The 14,591-nt window shown below is 50.9% G+C and overlaps 2 protein-coding genes and 1 pseudogene across 2 annotated transcripts; all 3 read right to left on the bottom strand.

The window, feature by feature from the left end:
* Positions 1-2,520: 2,520 nt before the first annotated feature.
* Positions 2,521-4,785, bottom strand: LOC147984596 (uncharacterized; annotated as a pseudogene).
* A 1,478-nt stretch (positions 4,786-6,263) lies between these two features.
* On the bottom strand, positions 6,264-6,797 carry LOC147984597 (uncharacterized). The gene has a single exon (XM_087541173.1). It carries the CDS (start codon positions 6,795-6,797, stop codon positions 6,264-6,266), a length of 534 nt encoding a protein of 177 aa, XP_087397299.1.
* Positions 6,798-7,400: 603 nt separating this feature from the next.
* On the bottom strand, positions 7,401-12,625 carry LOC125536813 (rab GTPase-activating protein 22). Its single transcript, XM_048700083.2, has 11 exons — positions 12,253-12,625; positions 11,245-11,340; positions 11,007-11,110; positions 10,225-10,484; positions 10,027-10,149; positions 9,865-9,953; positions 9,612-9,717; positions 9,419-9,516; positions 8,153-8,428; positions 7,863-7,946; positions 7,401-7,686 (listed from the first exon to the last, which is right to left on the bottom strand). The coding sequence occupies exons 1-11, from the start codon at positions 12,352-12,354 to the stop codon at positions 7,666-7,668; spliced, it is 1,359 nt and encodes a 452-aa protein (XP_048556040.2). The 5' UTR covers positions 12,355-12,625; the 3' UTR covers positions 7,401-7,665.
* Positions 12,626-14,591: the final 1,966 nt, after the last annotated feature.

Below are 14,591 nucleotides of genomic sequence, written 5' to 3' on the forward strand. Positions count from 1 at the left end.
TTCTGTCCAAAATGAACTGCAGATGCACAATCCATAGCCTGGAGATGGTGACTGGCAGCTCAAGGTAGCGCAGGGGGAAGTGATCTTGTTGTCTTCCAAAGTTCTGAAGCACCTGCTGCAGGTCAATGTGATCACATCTTATGGCAGTGACTGAAGATTTCAGCATATTCACTTTTAGTCCTGAAGCATGTCCGAAGTCGTGGATGATGTTCATGAGCGTATCAATCTCTTCTTTCACTGGGTTGGCAAAGATGATGGCGTTGTCTGCATAGAGGCTCACCCGCAGCGACAGATCCCTGCCTGGTAGTGAGTCAAGCTCACCTAGCTCCATGGCGCGTTGGAGGAGCCGGTGCAGAGGGTCTATGGCGATGATGAAAATAAGTGGGGACAGCGGGTCGCCTTGCCTGAGCCCTCTGCAGTGTAAAATTTTCTTGCCCTCCACGCCGTTAAGCAAGAAGGAGGAGGTCGATGTCGACAGCAACATAGTGATCCAGTCGCGCCATCTAGCTGAGAAGCCTAGGGCTTGGAGTAGTTCGAGTAAGTATTCCCAGGAGACATTATCAAATGCTTTTGCGATGTCTAGTTTGATAAGCAGTGCCGGTGTCTTCTTCCTGTGTAGCGCTCTAACTGCACTTTGTACATAGAGAAAACTGTCATGTGTGCTCTTCTTTGCCAGGAAGGCAGATTGTGCCGGCGAGATGATGGAGTCGATGACGTTGGAGAGGCGCATGGAGAGGACCTTGGTGATCAGCTTAGCTATAGAGTGGACTAGACTAATGGGCCTGAAATCGAAACTATTGTTGCGACGTCCTTCTTTGGGATCAGAACCACCAGGGCGGAGTTGAATGTGGCAAGATCGTCGCCGGATATACAATAGAACTGGTAGAAAACCCTCATGATGTCGTGCTTGATGATTTTCCAGCAGCTACGGAAGAAAACTCCAATGAAGTCGGCCGGTCCCGGAGCCTTTTCCGCCGGCGAGGCCTTGATCGCTTCCCAAACCTCATCCTCTGAGAAAGGGTTATCTAGGCCACCTCCTCTGATTGTGGGCAGTTGAAGTTGGCTCCAGTTGATGGTTGTTGGTCGAGCCCCTTTGGAGCCGAGGATGGAGTTGAAGTGTTCGAAAATGGCTGTTTCCTTGCAACGTGGCGATCCCGTGTTCGTCAACAAGCTGTGAATGTAGTTCTTCCTTCGGCGTGAACGGAACTTTGCATGGAAAAACTTGGTTCCCGCGTCGCCCAGCTTGAGCCAAGTCAGCCGAGAGGCTTGACGCTTGTGCGCTCGCTCGATCCCGGCGAGGCCAAGCAGCCTCTACTTGAGTAGTCGCCGAAGGTTGAACTCCGGTGTGGAGAGGCTGCGGGATTCCTGGGCTATGTCGAGGTGCAGGATGATCTCTGTTGCATCGCTGAAAAGGGAGGAGCTCTAGATCTTCAGGTCTTTTGAAGTGCGCGCCATCTTGATGGACAGCCGCTTGAAAGCACAGGAGCTGTGGACTGGCCTGCTCCAAGCATGGTCGACCGTGTCGTGGAAGCGCGGGAACTGCGGCCAGAAGCTTTCAAATTTGAACTTGGCGCGACGGCGAGGAGCAGTTGCATCCGCGAGAAGCAGAGGGCAGTGGTCTGAGCACGCGGTGGACGCCGCCATCAGTGTGCTCGTGGGGAAAAGATCTTCCCAGCTGCTATTGCAGAAGAACTTGTCGATGCTGACGAGCGTTGGGTTCTCGCGCTCGTTACTCCAGGTGAAACGGCGATTTTTGCACTTGATCTCTTTGAGGCCGGCGACGTCAATGGCCCGCCTGAACATGCCCATGACCCTGGGGTTGAGCTGATGGTTGTTTTTGTCTCTCGCCTCGTAGATGAGATTAAATTCTCCGTTGATGAGCCATGGATCAGATGACGGGGGGGCTGTTCTAGCTAGTTCGTCGAGGAAGGCTGCTTTTCTAGCGTCGTCTACTAGGCCGTAAACTATGGAAAGCCAGAAACTTTTGGATTGTCGGAGAAGCGTCACCTTGGCAGTGATCGCAAATTCGCCTATTGCGTGGGAAGCGATGCTAACTAGTTCAATGTTCCATAAAATTGCCGCTCCGTCACGAGAGCCGATCGCAGGGAGGACGACGCAATCAGTCAGGGCGGCACCACCAATTTCCCTGCGATGGTGGGCGTCCAGACATCTATCTTGGTCTCCTACAAGCATAGGATTGCTGTGCGCTGTGACAACCTCACAGATCGCCGCCCATTTCACCAGCTGGTTTAGGTCGCGGACGTTCCACGACATGATCGGGCAGAAGCTTTCACTCATATGGAAACGATAGTTTCTCTGGTGACTGAAAGATTCTAAATGGCCTCAGGCACAGTACAGACACCACCAAACTAGCAGGGGCACGCCGGCGTCCACCAATAGCACACAAACCACGCCGGTGAGAAGCAGAACACGCTACTAAAACAGAGGAAAGGAAACCTAGCTCTACCCGGCAGAATGCCATCCGCCACCGGAGACTATTACTTAGGTGTGCTAACATGGCTAAACAGGGGCCGCAGCGGCTGCTCCCTCAGGCCCTACAAGGCTTGCAGCAACGAGCATGGAGTCCTTGTCGAGGCGCGTCAGCTTGGCGATGACGGTGATGTCGTTATCTGTGGGTGGCTCGTCGAAGCGACGAATGAGGGCGTACGCTACCTCCTTGGTCATCTTCTCCTTGGGCCCGAGCAGGCCGAGCTCCTTGACGATGCGTAGGAAGGCGCGCTGCGAGACCGGCGTCTTGGAGGTGATGGCGGCCTGTCGAGCGTTGTGCCTGGTAGGGGCCACGGCCACACGTGCCTTGGGTGGTGTGGACGGGCGGCACAAAGGGGCGTTGGCGATGATCGGTGCAGGGGCGACGGTTAACAGGTGGCGAGGGGCTGGGGGCGATTTCTGCATCGTTGTTGGCGATCTTGAGCTGGCAGACGCGATTGGTGACCGTGCCGAGCTGCATCTCCAGCGTATGAGAAGGTGTGGGGGCGCACCTGTTGTACTGTCCGGTGGCCTGGGGGTGGTGGCAAGCGTGGGGGAGAACGCATCTAGCTGCGCCTCCATCTCGGCGTCTGCCTTCTGCTTGCCGTTGTCGAAGTCGAGGGGAGCAGCAACTACGGCGTCTGCAGCGGCCTGGACGTCCGCCGCCGAGTTGTCGATGATCACCGACGCTAGGATGGGCCGCTTTGCTTGTCTGGAGAAGTCGTCGACCGGATCCTTTCCTTTGTTGTTGACGCAGTCGCCTTCTGCCGCACCGGAGACCGACGCCGCCCGTGGCGAGCGAGGGGCGGACGGCCGTCGGTGGTGTTGATGCGCTTCTCCCGCAGACGGCCTCCTGCCGCCCACGCGGCGGCTGTGCGTGCTCTTGTGGTGGCGCCTGGCTGGGGGGGGAGCGGCTGCGATGACGCGGGGCAGGCGCCGGCGCCGGCTGGGTCGGTGCGCGTCCCCGACGTAGCAGGGCATCCTTCCAGGATCTGCGACCAGCACCGCCAGCTCCGCCAGCGTCGCCGTGGTCGCGTCCATCGCGTGGCATGCCGCGGTAGCCCAGGTTGGCCACCGGGGCGCGCCCAAGGCGATGGAGGCGATCACCCCTCTGCCCGTCCTCGACCTCCATGGTCCAGGTGGCAGGGATCACGGTGAAGCGGGGCCGGTCATCAGTGTCGGAGTTGGACGACGGCAGCCCGCTTTGGGTGGAGTGCGAAGAGCGCGGCGATGGGGGGGGGGGGTCCAGTCTTCGACCCTGTCGACGTGGATGAGCATGGTGTAGTCCGTGGTGCCCGGTGGTGGAGCAACGCGCCGGTCGGGCGGCGAGTAGCCCTGCATCTCCTCGACGCGTCCCGCACCCCACGGCAGGACCCCGAGCGTGTGCTTGGTGGGGATGTGGGCGACGTCGTTCGTCCAGATCCAGTAGGCAAAAGTCTTCGTGTGTTCGCGCTCCTGCGTCCTGCAGTCGAGGCGGTCGACGCGCACCTTCTTCCCGAGGATTTCCTCGATCCCTTCCAAGGACCAGTACTGCATAGGGACCTTCTCGATGACGACTCTGATGTGAAGCTGAAGCGTGTCGAAGGCGGCGTGGTCGTGCTCATGCCACGACGCGATGTTGAAGGCGGCGCCATCGACCCTGATTGAGCCGCGGCGAATGGCGTTGACGCGGTGCATGGGCTGGCTGAAGATGACGAGGTAGTGCTCCGGGTGGTGAGCCGTGACACGCAGCTGGCTCACTAGGACGGCAAGTTGCGCCTCCAGCACGCGGCCCACCACCATGGGGGACGTGGCATTGACGCCGTCCGTCGCAGTCATGGTGACGGCGTGGTTGCGTAGGAAGAAAATGGCCTGCTCCATCGCCGGGGAAGACATGGTCAACGAGTAGCTCTCTCTGGGGCAGAGGGAGGGGTCGATGTGGCGCTGCATGGCCGGGGTGGTGGGCATGGTGGATGCAGCAGGCGGCGGGAAGCAGAGGCCCGAGTGGATTGGCGCCGGAGGAGCGGCTTGCCTAGGCCTGGAGCGCTGATTTTGTGGGCACTGCTTCTCTATGTGGCCGGGCAGCTCACAGAGGATGCAGTGAATGGGATCACGGCAGTCCGCGCGGCGATGTTTCTTGCTGAGGCAACAGAAGCAGCGGCCGCGGAACCGACTTAAGAAGGCCGTGCGGGCGGCGTCCACATTGAAGCCACTGCGCCGGTCCGGCCGCTGCACCCCGAGGCGTGCCCTGTAGCCCGGCGAGCCAAAGGCAGGGCGTTTCTTCTTCTGGTGGCTGACCTCGGTCCACCCACCGTCCATCCCAAAACAGAAATCTGGACAGCTGGGGGGCGACGATGATGGATTTAAGGCGCTGCATAGGGGGGGCGGTAGCTCGGCCTCGCTTGAAGGCGCCGCGGCCAGCGGCAGCGAGGATTGCTGCTAGATCTGCGGCCAGTCGGCCGGATCTGGGGAAGCCTCCAAATGTGTTTCCGGCACCTCGGACGGACCAGGGGAAACAGGAATATCCCACGCTGGTGGATCCAGTCCGGAGCTTGCGCTCGCAGCTGGCGATGGCGGAGGAGACGTCGCCATTAAGGCTGGTGGGTGGCCGCCGCGGCCGGAGCGGCCAGCGGCGCGCGGGGAGGGAGGCGCGGGGGAGATGTCCCGCACGATGACACGTCTCTACTTGAAGTAGTACTACCGATGGAATTGGTCTTCACACACGCAGCACGTCGACTCGATGGATTTGATGTGTCTCCTGCTGCAGCTTTGCTTCTATCGCCTTGAGACTCGGGAGCAGCGGCGGCCAGAATAAATCCCACAATACGCGAGCTGCTGGATTCGTCTCGATCTCGGCCTAGAGAAAAGTCAGTCTCCGAACCTGACCTGGACACGGACGATGAGCCGTCAAATCCTGTCGAACTCGGCGGATCGCATGACGTTGCGGCGGCACGCACAGATAACCCCAATTTCTCGTCTCAAATCTCGTATCTTCAACTTGGCTCTGTATACCACTTGTTAGATAATAACGAGATAAAACAAGACACGAGAGACACTGATTTTTACGTGGAAATCCTTGCGGAAGAAAACCACAGACGCACGAAGGCGCAATCACTATGAGGAGGAGTATTACAAGCACGAGACGACAGACCGTCTGAGGTGCGACTACATGGGGTATATATGAGGGCAATATATGAGAGTCCTTGGAGGACAAGTAAACGAGTTGTACTTGTACGCATTGGTACCAATGCAAAGGCCCACACCGTATGTACTACGTCTAGTCCAATACGGTAGCATTTGGATCACAATTTAACAGAAGAAGATTGTTTTATGTTACATCAAAAAGGGTTACAAAGGGAGTATCCCACCGCACACCTAAGGAAAGGTTTCTCTAGCTAATTAATCGGGCTCTCTAGGTCTATGAATCAGCATTGCGATCTTGGTCTTGCCGGCAGCCGTCCATTGCTCGATGTCTTGATGCGGGACGTCACCTGATCAACAGTTGAGACCTTGTTGTCGAAAATACGCGCGTTCCTTTCCTTCCAAGTGTGCCACCATACGATTTGGATCAGCGAGTTCCAAGCTTTATGGTAGGTCTTCGGGATTTGTTGTTTGCTCCGCTCCCACCATGGAAGCAACGAGGAGGTTGTGGGTGTTGGTCCGAGCGTGTTTGGCAGCCCGCAACGATGAAGCACCCTGTTCCAGAGGTCAACGGCGAAGGTGCAAGCAGCTAGTAAATGAGGCGCTGTCTCCTGCTCAACACCACAAAGCTGACAAAGTGGGTTATGTGGCCAGCCTCACTTTGCAAGGTTATCAACAGTCAAGATCTTCCCCAGGGCGGCCATCCAAGAGAAAGTCTTGCATTTCAGGGTAGCATCTGATTGCCAAATGAGTTGCTTGCAAACCAAACGCTGAGAGCCTTCAAATTGAATGGTGTATGCGGACGCGATGGAGAATTCACCATTAGCAGTCTGCCTCCAAGAAACCGTGTCTTGCTGATCACCGAGAACCACAACTTGCATCATTGCCCATAGACTTGTGAATTCGCGGATGGCTTGCGGCGAGATGGTAGTCTTAAGGTGTCTTGTCCATCGGTTATCGTCCATAGCTTGCGCCACCGAGAGCTTCTTCCTCGTGCAAAAGAGAAATAGTGCAGGGAACCGATGACAGTGAGCTAGTCCATCCATCCATGGGTCGAGCCAGAACCTGATACGTTGACCATCCCCGAGGTGGAATCTGGCTGAGGCCGCAAATAGGTTCAGCACCTTGGGGTCAGAGGGCAGCGGTAAGCCACTCCAGGCCTTGTCCGGGTCAGTCCAGTGCATCGACATCCATTGCAGCCGCAAGGCAATACTCTGTGCTGTGAGGTCTGAAATTCCTAGCCCCCCGAAGCCAGTCGGCCGGCAAACCACTTTCCAGCTAACCAGGCACTTCCCACCATTTGCGAGCTCCTTCCCTTCCCACAAGAATCCTCTGCGCAGTTCAATCTGTTTTGAACTCGGAACCGAACTACTCTTCTTTAACCCAACCTGATAGCTCTGTTTTTTAGGGACAACCGGAGTTTTTCCTTACTTTTATAGCACAACCCCCATTTCATTAGCTTCTTTTACAGCATGACTCCTTTGGATTAGTTTGTGATCGCACTAATCCCGTGTCCAAAAAAAGACTTTGTACGTGACATTAATGATATATTTAACCTTTGCTTCTTTTAAATCTTAGCCGTAGGTATCAAATTTTAATGGTAGAGATAATTTAAGTGGAACAATGGGGTGGCTTGTTTGTCTCTTATTCTAATAATATAATACTAATAGATAGATAATAGATTCAGAACACAAGGTAGCAAAATCGTGCAGTGTAAGGCGTCAAATTTTCTTGGAACAAAGTTCTGTACTTCTGTGGCTACAATATTCTCTCCAGGTGAATCTCAACATGCATGACATTTCAACTTGAATTGTAATTATTATTTTTGCAAGGTACCCACAGCACCATGTCTGTACAAGCATATGAACTTATGTGGGATACAGAGAATGTGATATCATTACATACAGAAGTTGCATCTATCCTGTATCCGGGGCCATCTTCCGATTATGACCACCCATGAGAACCTTCACTCGCTGTTTCTGTGCCAAATATGGTCGTGTATGTGTAGATTCAAATGGTAAAGAATCCCTCAGTGGAAGCATATCTTCCGGTGCCTTTTTAGGTTTTCTTTGCCTGTACCTGTAAAATGAACAAAGTTACATTTGTAGGTTTTCTTTGCCAGTTCCAGTGTATTTTAGATTTTCTTTGTCTCATTGATAGTCTAGTAGCTAGGGTATTGGAGTACTTTATCTGTTTATATGACACTAAATCTAGTCAGGTTATTGCAAATAAAAGTGAGAAGAATAGCAACTTACCAGTTTGAGGTATTTCTTGTGAAGTTTCAGAGCTCCAGCGCAGGCTTTTTTCGCATCTAAATTCCCATTTACATCATTCAATATCTGAAAGGAAACAAATGCAGGAGTTGCAGATACAGAACACATGATGATATACAAACATATAATATGGGCTCAAATTTGATTTAATTTTAGGAGATGTGCTTAAAATTGGCCTTCTTTTAACTAAAAAGAAGCTTAGTCGTTGGCAACTTGCTTAAAATTGATTGGGAATTTTGAAGAGAAAGAAAAGTCAGGTTTTGGTCCAGTACCCTAATAAGATCATCCAGTCCTCTAGCTTCTTGTAACAGTTTTTCTCTCTTTTCCTTGAGCACACTTGCAACCATGAAAACTGAAATGGGAACTGGGCCATCAGTTTCCTCAGAGACATCCTTGTCCTTGTCCTTGTCCTTGTCCTTGTCCTTATCCCACTTGGCAAAATGGCGCACTCCTCTTAATTTTGATTTCGATACTTTTTTATGTGCACCGCTTGCTTCTTCACATGCTGCAAAGAAGATATCCGGATCGTATTCGAGAGCCCACATCATCTGTTGGTAGGTTTTAAAAATCAGATAAGAGAATCAGAAGCAACTAACAGAAACTCATTCCGATACAAATACCACTTAACGTTTGCCAATACCAAATAAATATCAGTGCTTACAATTTTGTGAGATTTTTTTTCATGCAAGCACACAAACCACCCTACTTTGCAAATAGATGGAAACGTGTTATTATCTTTCTTTTTTCCTCAAGAGGAAGCAAGCCACTAAGTTCGTCCACGTGTAACAAATAATGGAACACCTATTTGATAATTTCAGTAAAGGAGAGATATCAAATGCAACATGCATGCAAACCCTTTAGTTTAAGCACAAAATAAAAGTCGAAGAATCCAAACCAGGTTGTAGACAGTGTACTTTTCAATGGACTTAGCCAATCTGTATTATTGAAGCTCTAACTCTCTATGTCGAGAGTAATGAAAAAGAGAAAATTCTGACAAAATAATAAATGAAAGAACAAAGTTACTATTCATGGCAAAATTCTCTTTTTTGGTTTACCATCCCATTTTCAATTGGAAGTTAATTTGAAACGATGATACATCTAAAAGACTCCACAAACTAAGGGCAGCCCAGTGCACGTAGCTCCCGCTTGCGCAGGGTCCGGGGAAGGGTCCGACCACTTTGGGTCTATAGTAGGCAGTCTTTCCCTACATTTCTGCAAGAGGTTGTTTCCAGGACTCGAATCCGTGACCTCATGGTCACAAGGCAACAGCTTTACCGTTGGGTCAAGGCTCCCCTTCAAAAGACTCCACAAACTACATTTCCAAAAAAAGGGAATTGTCATGTTGATCTTTTGCCTAAGCCAACAGGATTTTGTGATCCCCCCTAAAGTAACTTTCCACCATCTATCTCACATTCTATAAAATGTACAGCATATAATAATTTAGAACAACCATCAAACAGAAAAATGAGATGTCAAAATCGATTGTCTGGTTCTAGCAATACTCATCATACTATATTGTTATTAGGATAGCTTCATACCTCCCACAGGTACAAGGAGTCCCCAAATGACACCTCACGTCGAAATAGAACCATGAACATACGGAATGCAAAAAGATAGTCACCTCCACCAAGTGTTTCTGTGTCCAGAACTCAACAATATTATAAAACCATAGGTAAACCAGAGAAAAGAAGATTAGATGTTTCACAATATGATCGGTCCAGAAATTTATACCTAGGTGGTCATGTAGCTTGGGGTCCAGCACCTGAATGATAGATGCAAGGTGCTGAAGTTGGTTAGCCACCCCAACAGATTGATCTGTGCATCTGAAATTTCCTCGCTTTAAAGATCAAACATCAGATGGTTAGAATAATGACAAAGAAAAAAGAAATCAATTCTAGGTAATTTCTAGTAGAACAAATGCACAATGGTTACTTTTATAATTAGAGGAAAGATGTCATGAGAAAACATGGAGGGCAAGGCATACCAATCTACGCATCAACTTCTCAAAGCACCAAAACGCATCTGCCTCATCGTTGAGTAGCACAATCATTGGTGAGCATAAATCACTCATTCCTGTGAGATATACAAGTTACATTGTAAGCTTGTCTGGATACTAAGTTTCCTGTGCAAGTCAGATGTAGCGCACCTTGACAGTAACCAACATCTTTGTCAATCCATGCATACACGGCTAGAATATCCCACAACTTTGAAAGATTTTCCTTGTTCTCGTAAAATACCATGGTGCGGTCAGTACGTAGCACGTCAAGTCCTATATTATTTTCAAAAATCAGAAGAAATTGGGTGAAAAGAGTCAAAGTAGAGAAACATAAGGGTTAAACTGTACCAATTTGATGTAATGTAAGCTTCCATTCAATAATTTGCTTGTCAGTAATACATTCTGCAGATTCGTCTACTTCAATTCCATTGTGGCTGCTAGTTGAAGCACCCTCTGAGGTGTTTTGGTTTGAAGTAGCCTCAAGTAAAACCAAAGGATCCTTGATAGGTCTTCCATCCTCAGTGATAAGTGGTGCTGTGATAACCTTACCACTACCAACATGAGAATCCATCTCTTTGCATTCTTCCTTCCATCTAGCATATTGTAGCCTGCATAAATCATCAGGTAAAACACTTCAGACCAAGTGAACACAGTGTTCTATTTACAGTTATCTACTGCTGAAAATCATAAAAATAAATTATTAGAGATATCATGGGAAACATAACTGTAATGCTTGGATATTACAATGGCCACTGCATGATTAACAGTTACAGAAAAATTGGCATGCTCCTGATGATACCCACAATTGCCTCCTTTTTCTCATTATGTAAGCATACGTTTATTGTTTTTGGAAGGCACTATCCTTTTTGGGGGATAGAGTACATTAAGTAGGCAACAATTTTTTTGGAGCAATATGGCTGATTTAGATAAGGACAAACTCCATGCTTACTGTTTGGTTAAACTATCTTCAGACATAATTCAACAACTCAAATTTGAAATAAATAGCGTGAGCGGACAGCCGTATAATGGATGTCAGATGCATGGTTAAGATGTGCACACGATGACATCACTCTTCAAGGTAGTGTGCAGTAGCAAAATTGCACACCAGATGCTCTAAGGAAGGACAGTACCTTCTTATTTGCCTGATCTCCTCCCTCTCATCAAAGGTACTCCTCGGATCAAAGCAGCCAAGTAAGAACTCCCAAACCTCCCCCCTGACAGTCGGGTGAACACCCTAAAAGAACAAAATAAACCATTTATGATCTTTAGATTGTTAACCATGCACAATCACAATGCATATAAGAAGACAACTGTCTAACAATAGCGTATTTTGAAACTCAGAAAAAACTCTAAATTGAGGAATCTTACTCCTTTTTGTATCCGGCTTAGGACCGAGACAATGTCAAGACAGCCATCAGGATTAAATGCAGCTTGCCATTTCCGAACACTCAGTGTTTTGCCAGCCTGAAACAAAGGGACAATACTAAGTTGCTCAGAATAAGAAAGGACTCTACTCCATACATAAGAAACAAGAGTGGCCTTAACACCATTGCAGATCATAATAGGTATGTTCCCCAGTGCTCTCCCAAGAACTAAGATGGAAAATACGAAATTTAAAGCACATTGCAGCCTTATTTACAAGCACCACCACAAATCATCATGCTTGAAAGTAAGTAACATTGAGCTTTAAAATCAGTAGAAGCACATAAAAAAACGAGTTTTCACGGCAACTATGATTAGAACTAAACATGCACAAACTTCCTATCTCTAATTGTATTAACCCCGTGCCAACTTCCTCGCTTTCATTTAACCTGATGATAAATGCTACATTTTACTTCTTTGTCCTATTTAGGCCTTTGTTTCGGGTTTTTTTTTCCATTTTTTGTTCTGCTTTGTTAGTTTTGTATCTTTTTGGCGGGTCTGGTTGTCTTCTTTCTCTGATACAAAATGACGTGCATTTTGATGTGTGTTCAGGAAAACCTATATATGTTGCAATGTGGTGAATATTGTTTGTCATTTTGTACAAAATCAGTGATAAATTAAGAAACAAATAGTTCGACTGTCATTTGCAACACATTCACATTCACAAAAGGAAATTACTCCAAAATTATTCTGCAAAAGCAAAAAATATTTTTATTGCAATGATACACCCTTAGATTCTCCATATTTTCAACTCAAAAATAAATTCTCCATATTTTCACTCGTGTAATGTTTTTCCTCGAGATTCTTCGTCATTTTCATTCATATCATCGATATTGCATTGTACATACTCCAATGCCATGAATATCCCATTTTGCCTAGAACCAGTACATTTCGGTAGGCCCAACAGCTACCACACAAACACAAAATGAAATAGAAGGAAAAAGGAAAGCAAACCTTGATCTTGAACTTGCTTTTGGGCACATCGTCTGTGCAATCGGAGCGGATCTCGTAGTACGAATCCGCGGGCGTCCCGCTGCTGATCCCCCACTTGATCATTTTCCAAGTGAATCAAGAATGTAGCAGCAGCCGGAACCCAATCAAGAAGCCAAGAAAGGCGGCAGCGCCTCTGAGGGAAGGGGGGAGGAACCGGGCTCTATTTGACCTCACGAATCAAAAAATGGCAAAAGCAAACCAGGAAGAGAAAATGGGATCAAGTGCAATGGAACTGATCCCCCCTTGGACCTTCTCCTCCTGAAAGGAAGGGTGCGAGTGGAATAGCAGGAGGAGGGGAGGTTAAGGGGGGACGAGGTCAGGCAAAATCGGGAAGGCCTAGTGGGGTTAAATTAGAGAGGACAGGGCCGGAGGGCGTGGAAGGACGAGGACGACCGGTTCCAAGCCGCTGCCGGGCACGAGCTTGCCGGCTTCTACGGGCATCTTTGCCCATCTTGGTGCTAGTTTTCATGGTCGGAAATGGAGAGCGACGCTTGCTCTTCAGCGAAGAAGACTTCGCCTTGTCCTTTTCCTTTTTTGGAGAAAAGGAAGACTTGGTTCCAGTTTTGGAAAATTACTCAATTTCATGATTAATTCCAAATACTCCCTCCATCTACTCATATTTCGAAACGACGATTTGGGTCTCCGAAAAAATTAATCTGGCCCCTGCGTCCCCTCCAGGCAACTCGAGCGGCGGCCGCGCATCACCCAAAATCTGTTGTTCTTCACGCTGCCTCTCCTCTCCATCGCCGGCTGGCCACGCGGGGGCAAAGCTCCATGCGTTGCATGGCGGCGGCAGGGTGTTCCCTTCTTCCCCGTCCTCTCCTCCCCCATGTCGGTCTACATTGCTTCGTGCCGCCGCCGCCGCCGGCAGTTGCTCTGCCCTCACGAGTGGATAGCTCCGGGCGATGGGCCACTCGGCCAGGAGAGACTGCAGCGGCAGGACGTGGCTAAGAGCATTTCCAGCCGTGCCCCCAACAGGTCTTTTTCAGACGTTTTTACCGTGCCGGCGCCGAAAAAACGGTCCAGTCGCGTCTTCAGAAACTCGTTTTTTGCCGGCTTGGGGCGAAACTGGTGCCGGCGGACCTAGTCCGAACCCGGCTTCCTAGGACGCCTAGGGCGCCGGCACAAGCGAAAAGGGCGCGTGGGTCCGCCCTGTCGGCGAGACGAGCGCCTCTTCCCGCCGTTTCTTCCCGCGTTTTCCCCACTTCCCTCCCGTACTCTTCCTTCCTCCCGCCAATCTCCCTCCCGCTCGCCTTCCTCCCAGTCGGCCGCCATGCCACCGAAGAAGTACGTCGCCCCCCGCGCGACGGCAACCGCGACCGCCTCCGTCGCCCAGCCGAAGCAGAGGAAGCCGAGGGCGCCGCCGATCAAGCCACCGGGCATGTCAAACACCGAGTGAAGGGCGAAAGTTCAGCGGCGGGAGGCTGTCACCGCCGACCGGCGGAATAGGGCCATCGCCAAGAAGGCCCACGACAACGCGGCGCGCGCGGCTGCGGCTGCCTCGGCGGACCAAACCGAGGCCGAGGCGACTCGCGCGGGGATGATGAATCCACCCGGAAGCCACGCCCAGTACGCGTCCTGGGGCCAGCAAGGTGTCGGCTCTTCGCAGCCATGGGGATCGCCCTCGCCGGGCTACGCCGACGGGGACGCGCACGGTGGGTTCAACCCAAACATCACCTTCCCCATGGATACCCGGCCCAGCGCACGGCCTCTTCCGTCTTGGCCGGCGTGCAGTACCCTCCATACAACTACTCGCCGCCCGCCTACGCTTCCTCCCCGACGCCCCCACTACGTCGTGGCCCGCTGCCCTTCTCGCACCTCGGCGACACCGACGAGACCAAGGCCAACATGGACGACATCATCGCGGCAGGTTCGGCCGCGGCCGCCGCATCTCCCGGGTTCGTCACCCAGGACGAGGTGGTCGATCTCAGTGGCAGCATGGACGGCGAGCTCCGCTACGTCTACGGCGAGGACGAGCAGGAGGAGCAGGAGGAGGAGGACGACGACGAGGAGGAGGAGGAGGAGGAGGAGCCGACGCCTGCGACGGCGAGGGGGCGCAAGAAGAAGAAGCATGCGGCCAGGACAGGCGAGCCGCGCATCAAGTGGGCGTCCAAGGAGGAGGAATGCCTCGCCGAAGCATGGAAAGTCGTCTGCCTCGACCCAACGACCGACACGAACCAGAGCATCGACACGTACTGGGACCGCATCAAGGCCAAGTTCGACGAGCGCAAACTCGTCGACCCCTACTTCAAAGGCATCTACATGCAGTGCGGCTCCAAGGCGATGGCAAACCATTGGGG

This window comes from Triticum urartu, chromosome 2A (assembly GCF_056163025.1).
Source record: "Triticum urartu cultivar PI428250 chromosome 2A, HENAU_Tu73, whole genome shotgun sequence".
Classification (NCBI taxonomy): domain Eukaryota; kingdom Viridiplantae; phylum Streptophyta; class Magnoliopsida; order Poales; family Poaceae; genus Triticum; species Triticum urartu.

What these genes read in the sequence shown, in the direction of transcription:
- LOC147984597 (XM_087541173.1), bottom strand. Translation starts at nt 6,797, where the DNA reads ATGTCGATGCACTGGACTGACCCGGACAAGGCCTGGAGTGGCTTACCG.
- LOC125536813 (XM_048700083.2), bottom strand. Translation starts at nt 12,354, where the DNA reads ATGATCAAGTGGGGGATCAGCAGCGGGACGCCCGCGGATTCGTACTAC. An exon ending in GCTTACATTACATCAAATTG is followed by an intron (nt 10,150 to 10,224) that starts GTACAGTTTAAC and finishes AAAATAATATAG; the next exon opens with GACTTGACGTGCTACGTACT. An exon ending in GACTGGATGATCTTATTAGG is followed by an intron (nt 7,947 to 8,152) that starts GTACTGGACCAA and finishes GTTTCCTTTCAG; the next exon opens with ATATTGAATGATGTAAATGG.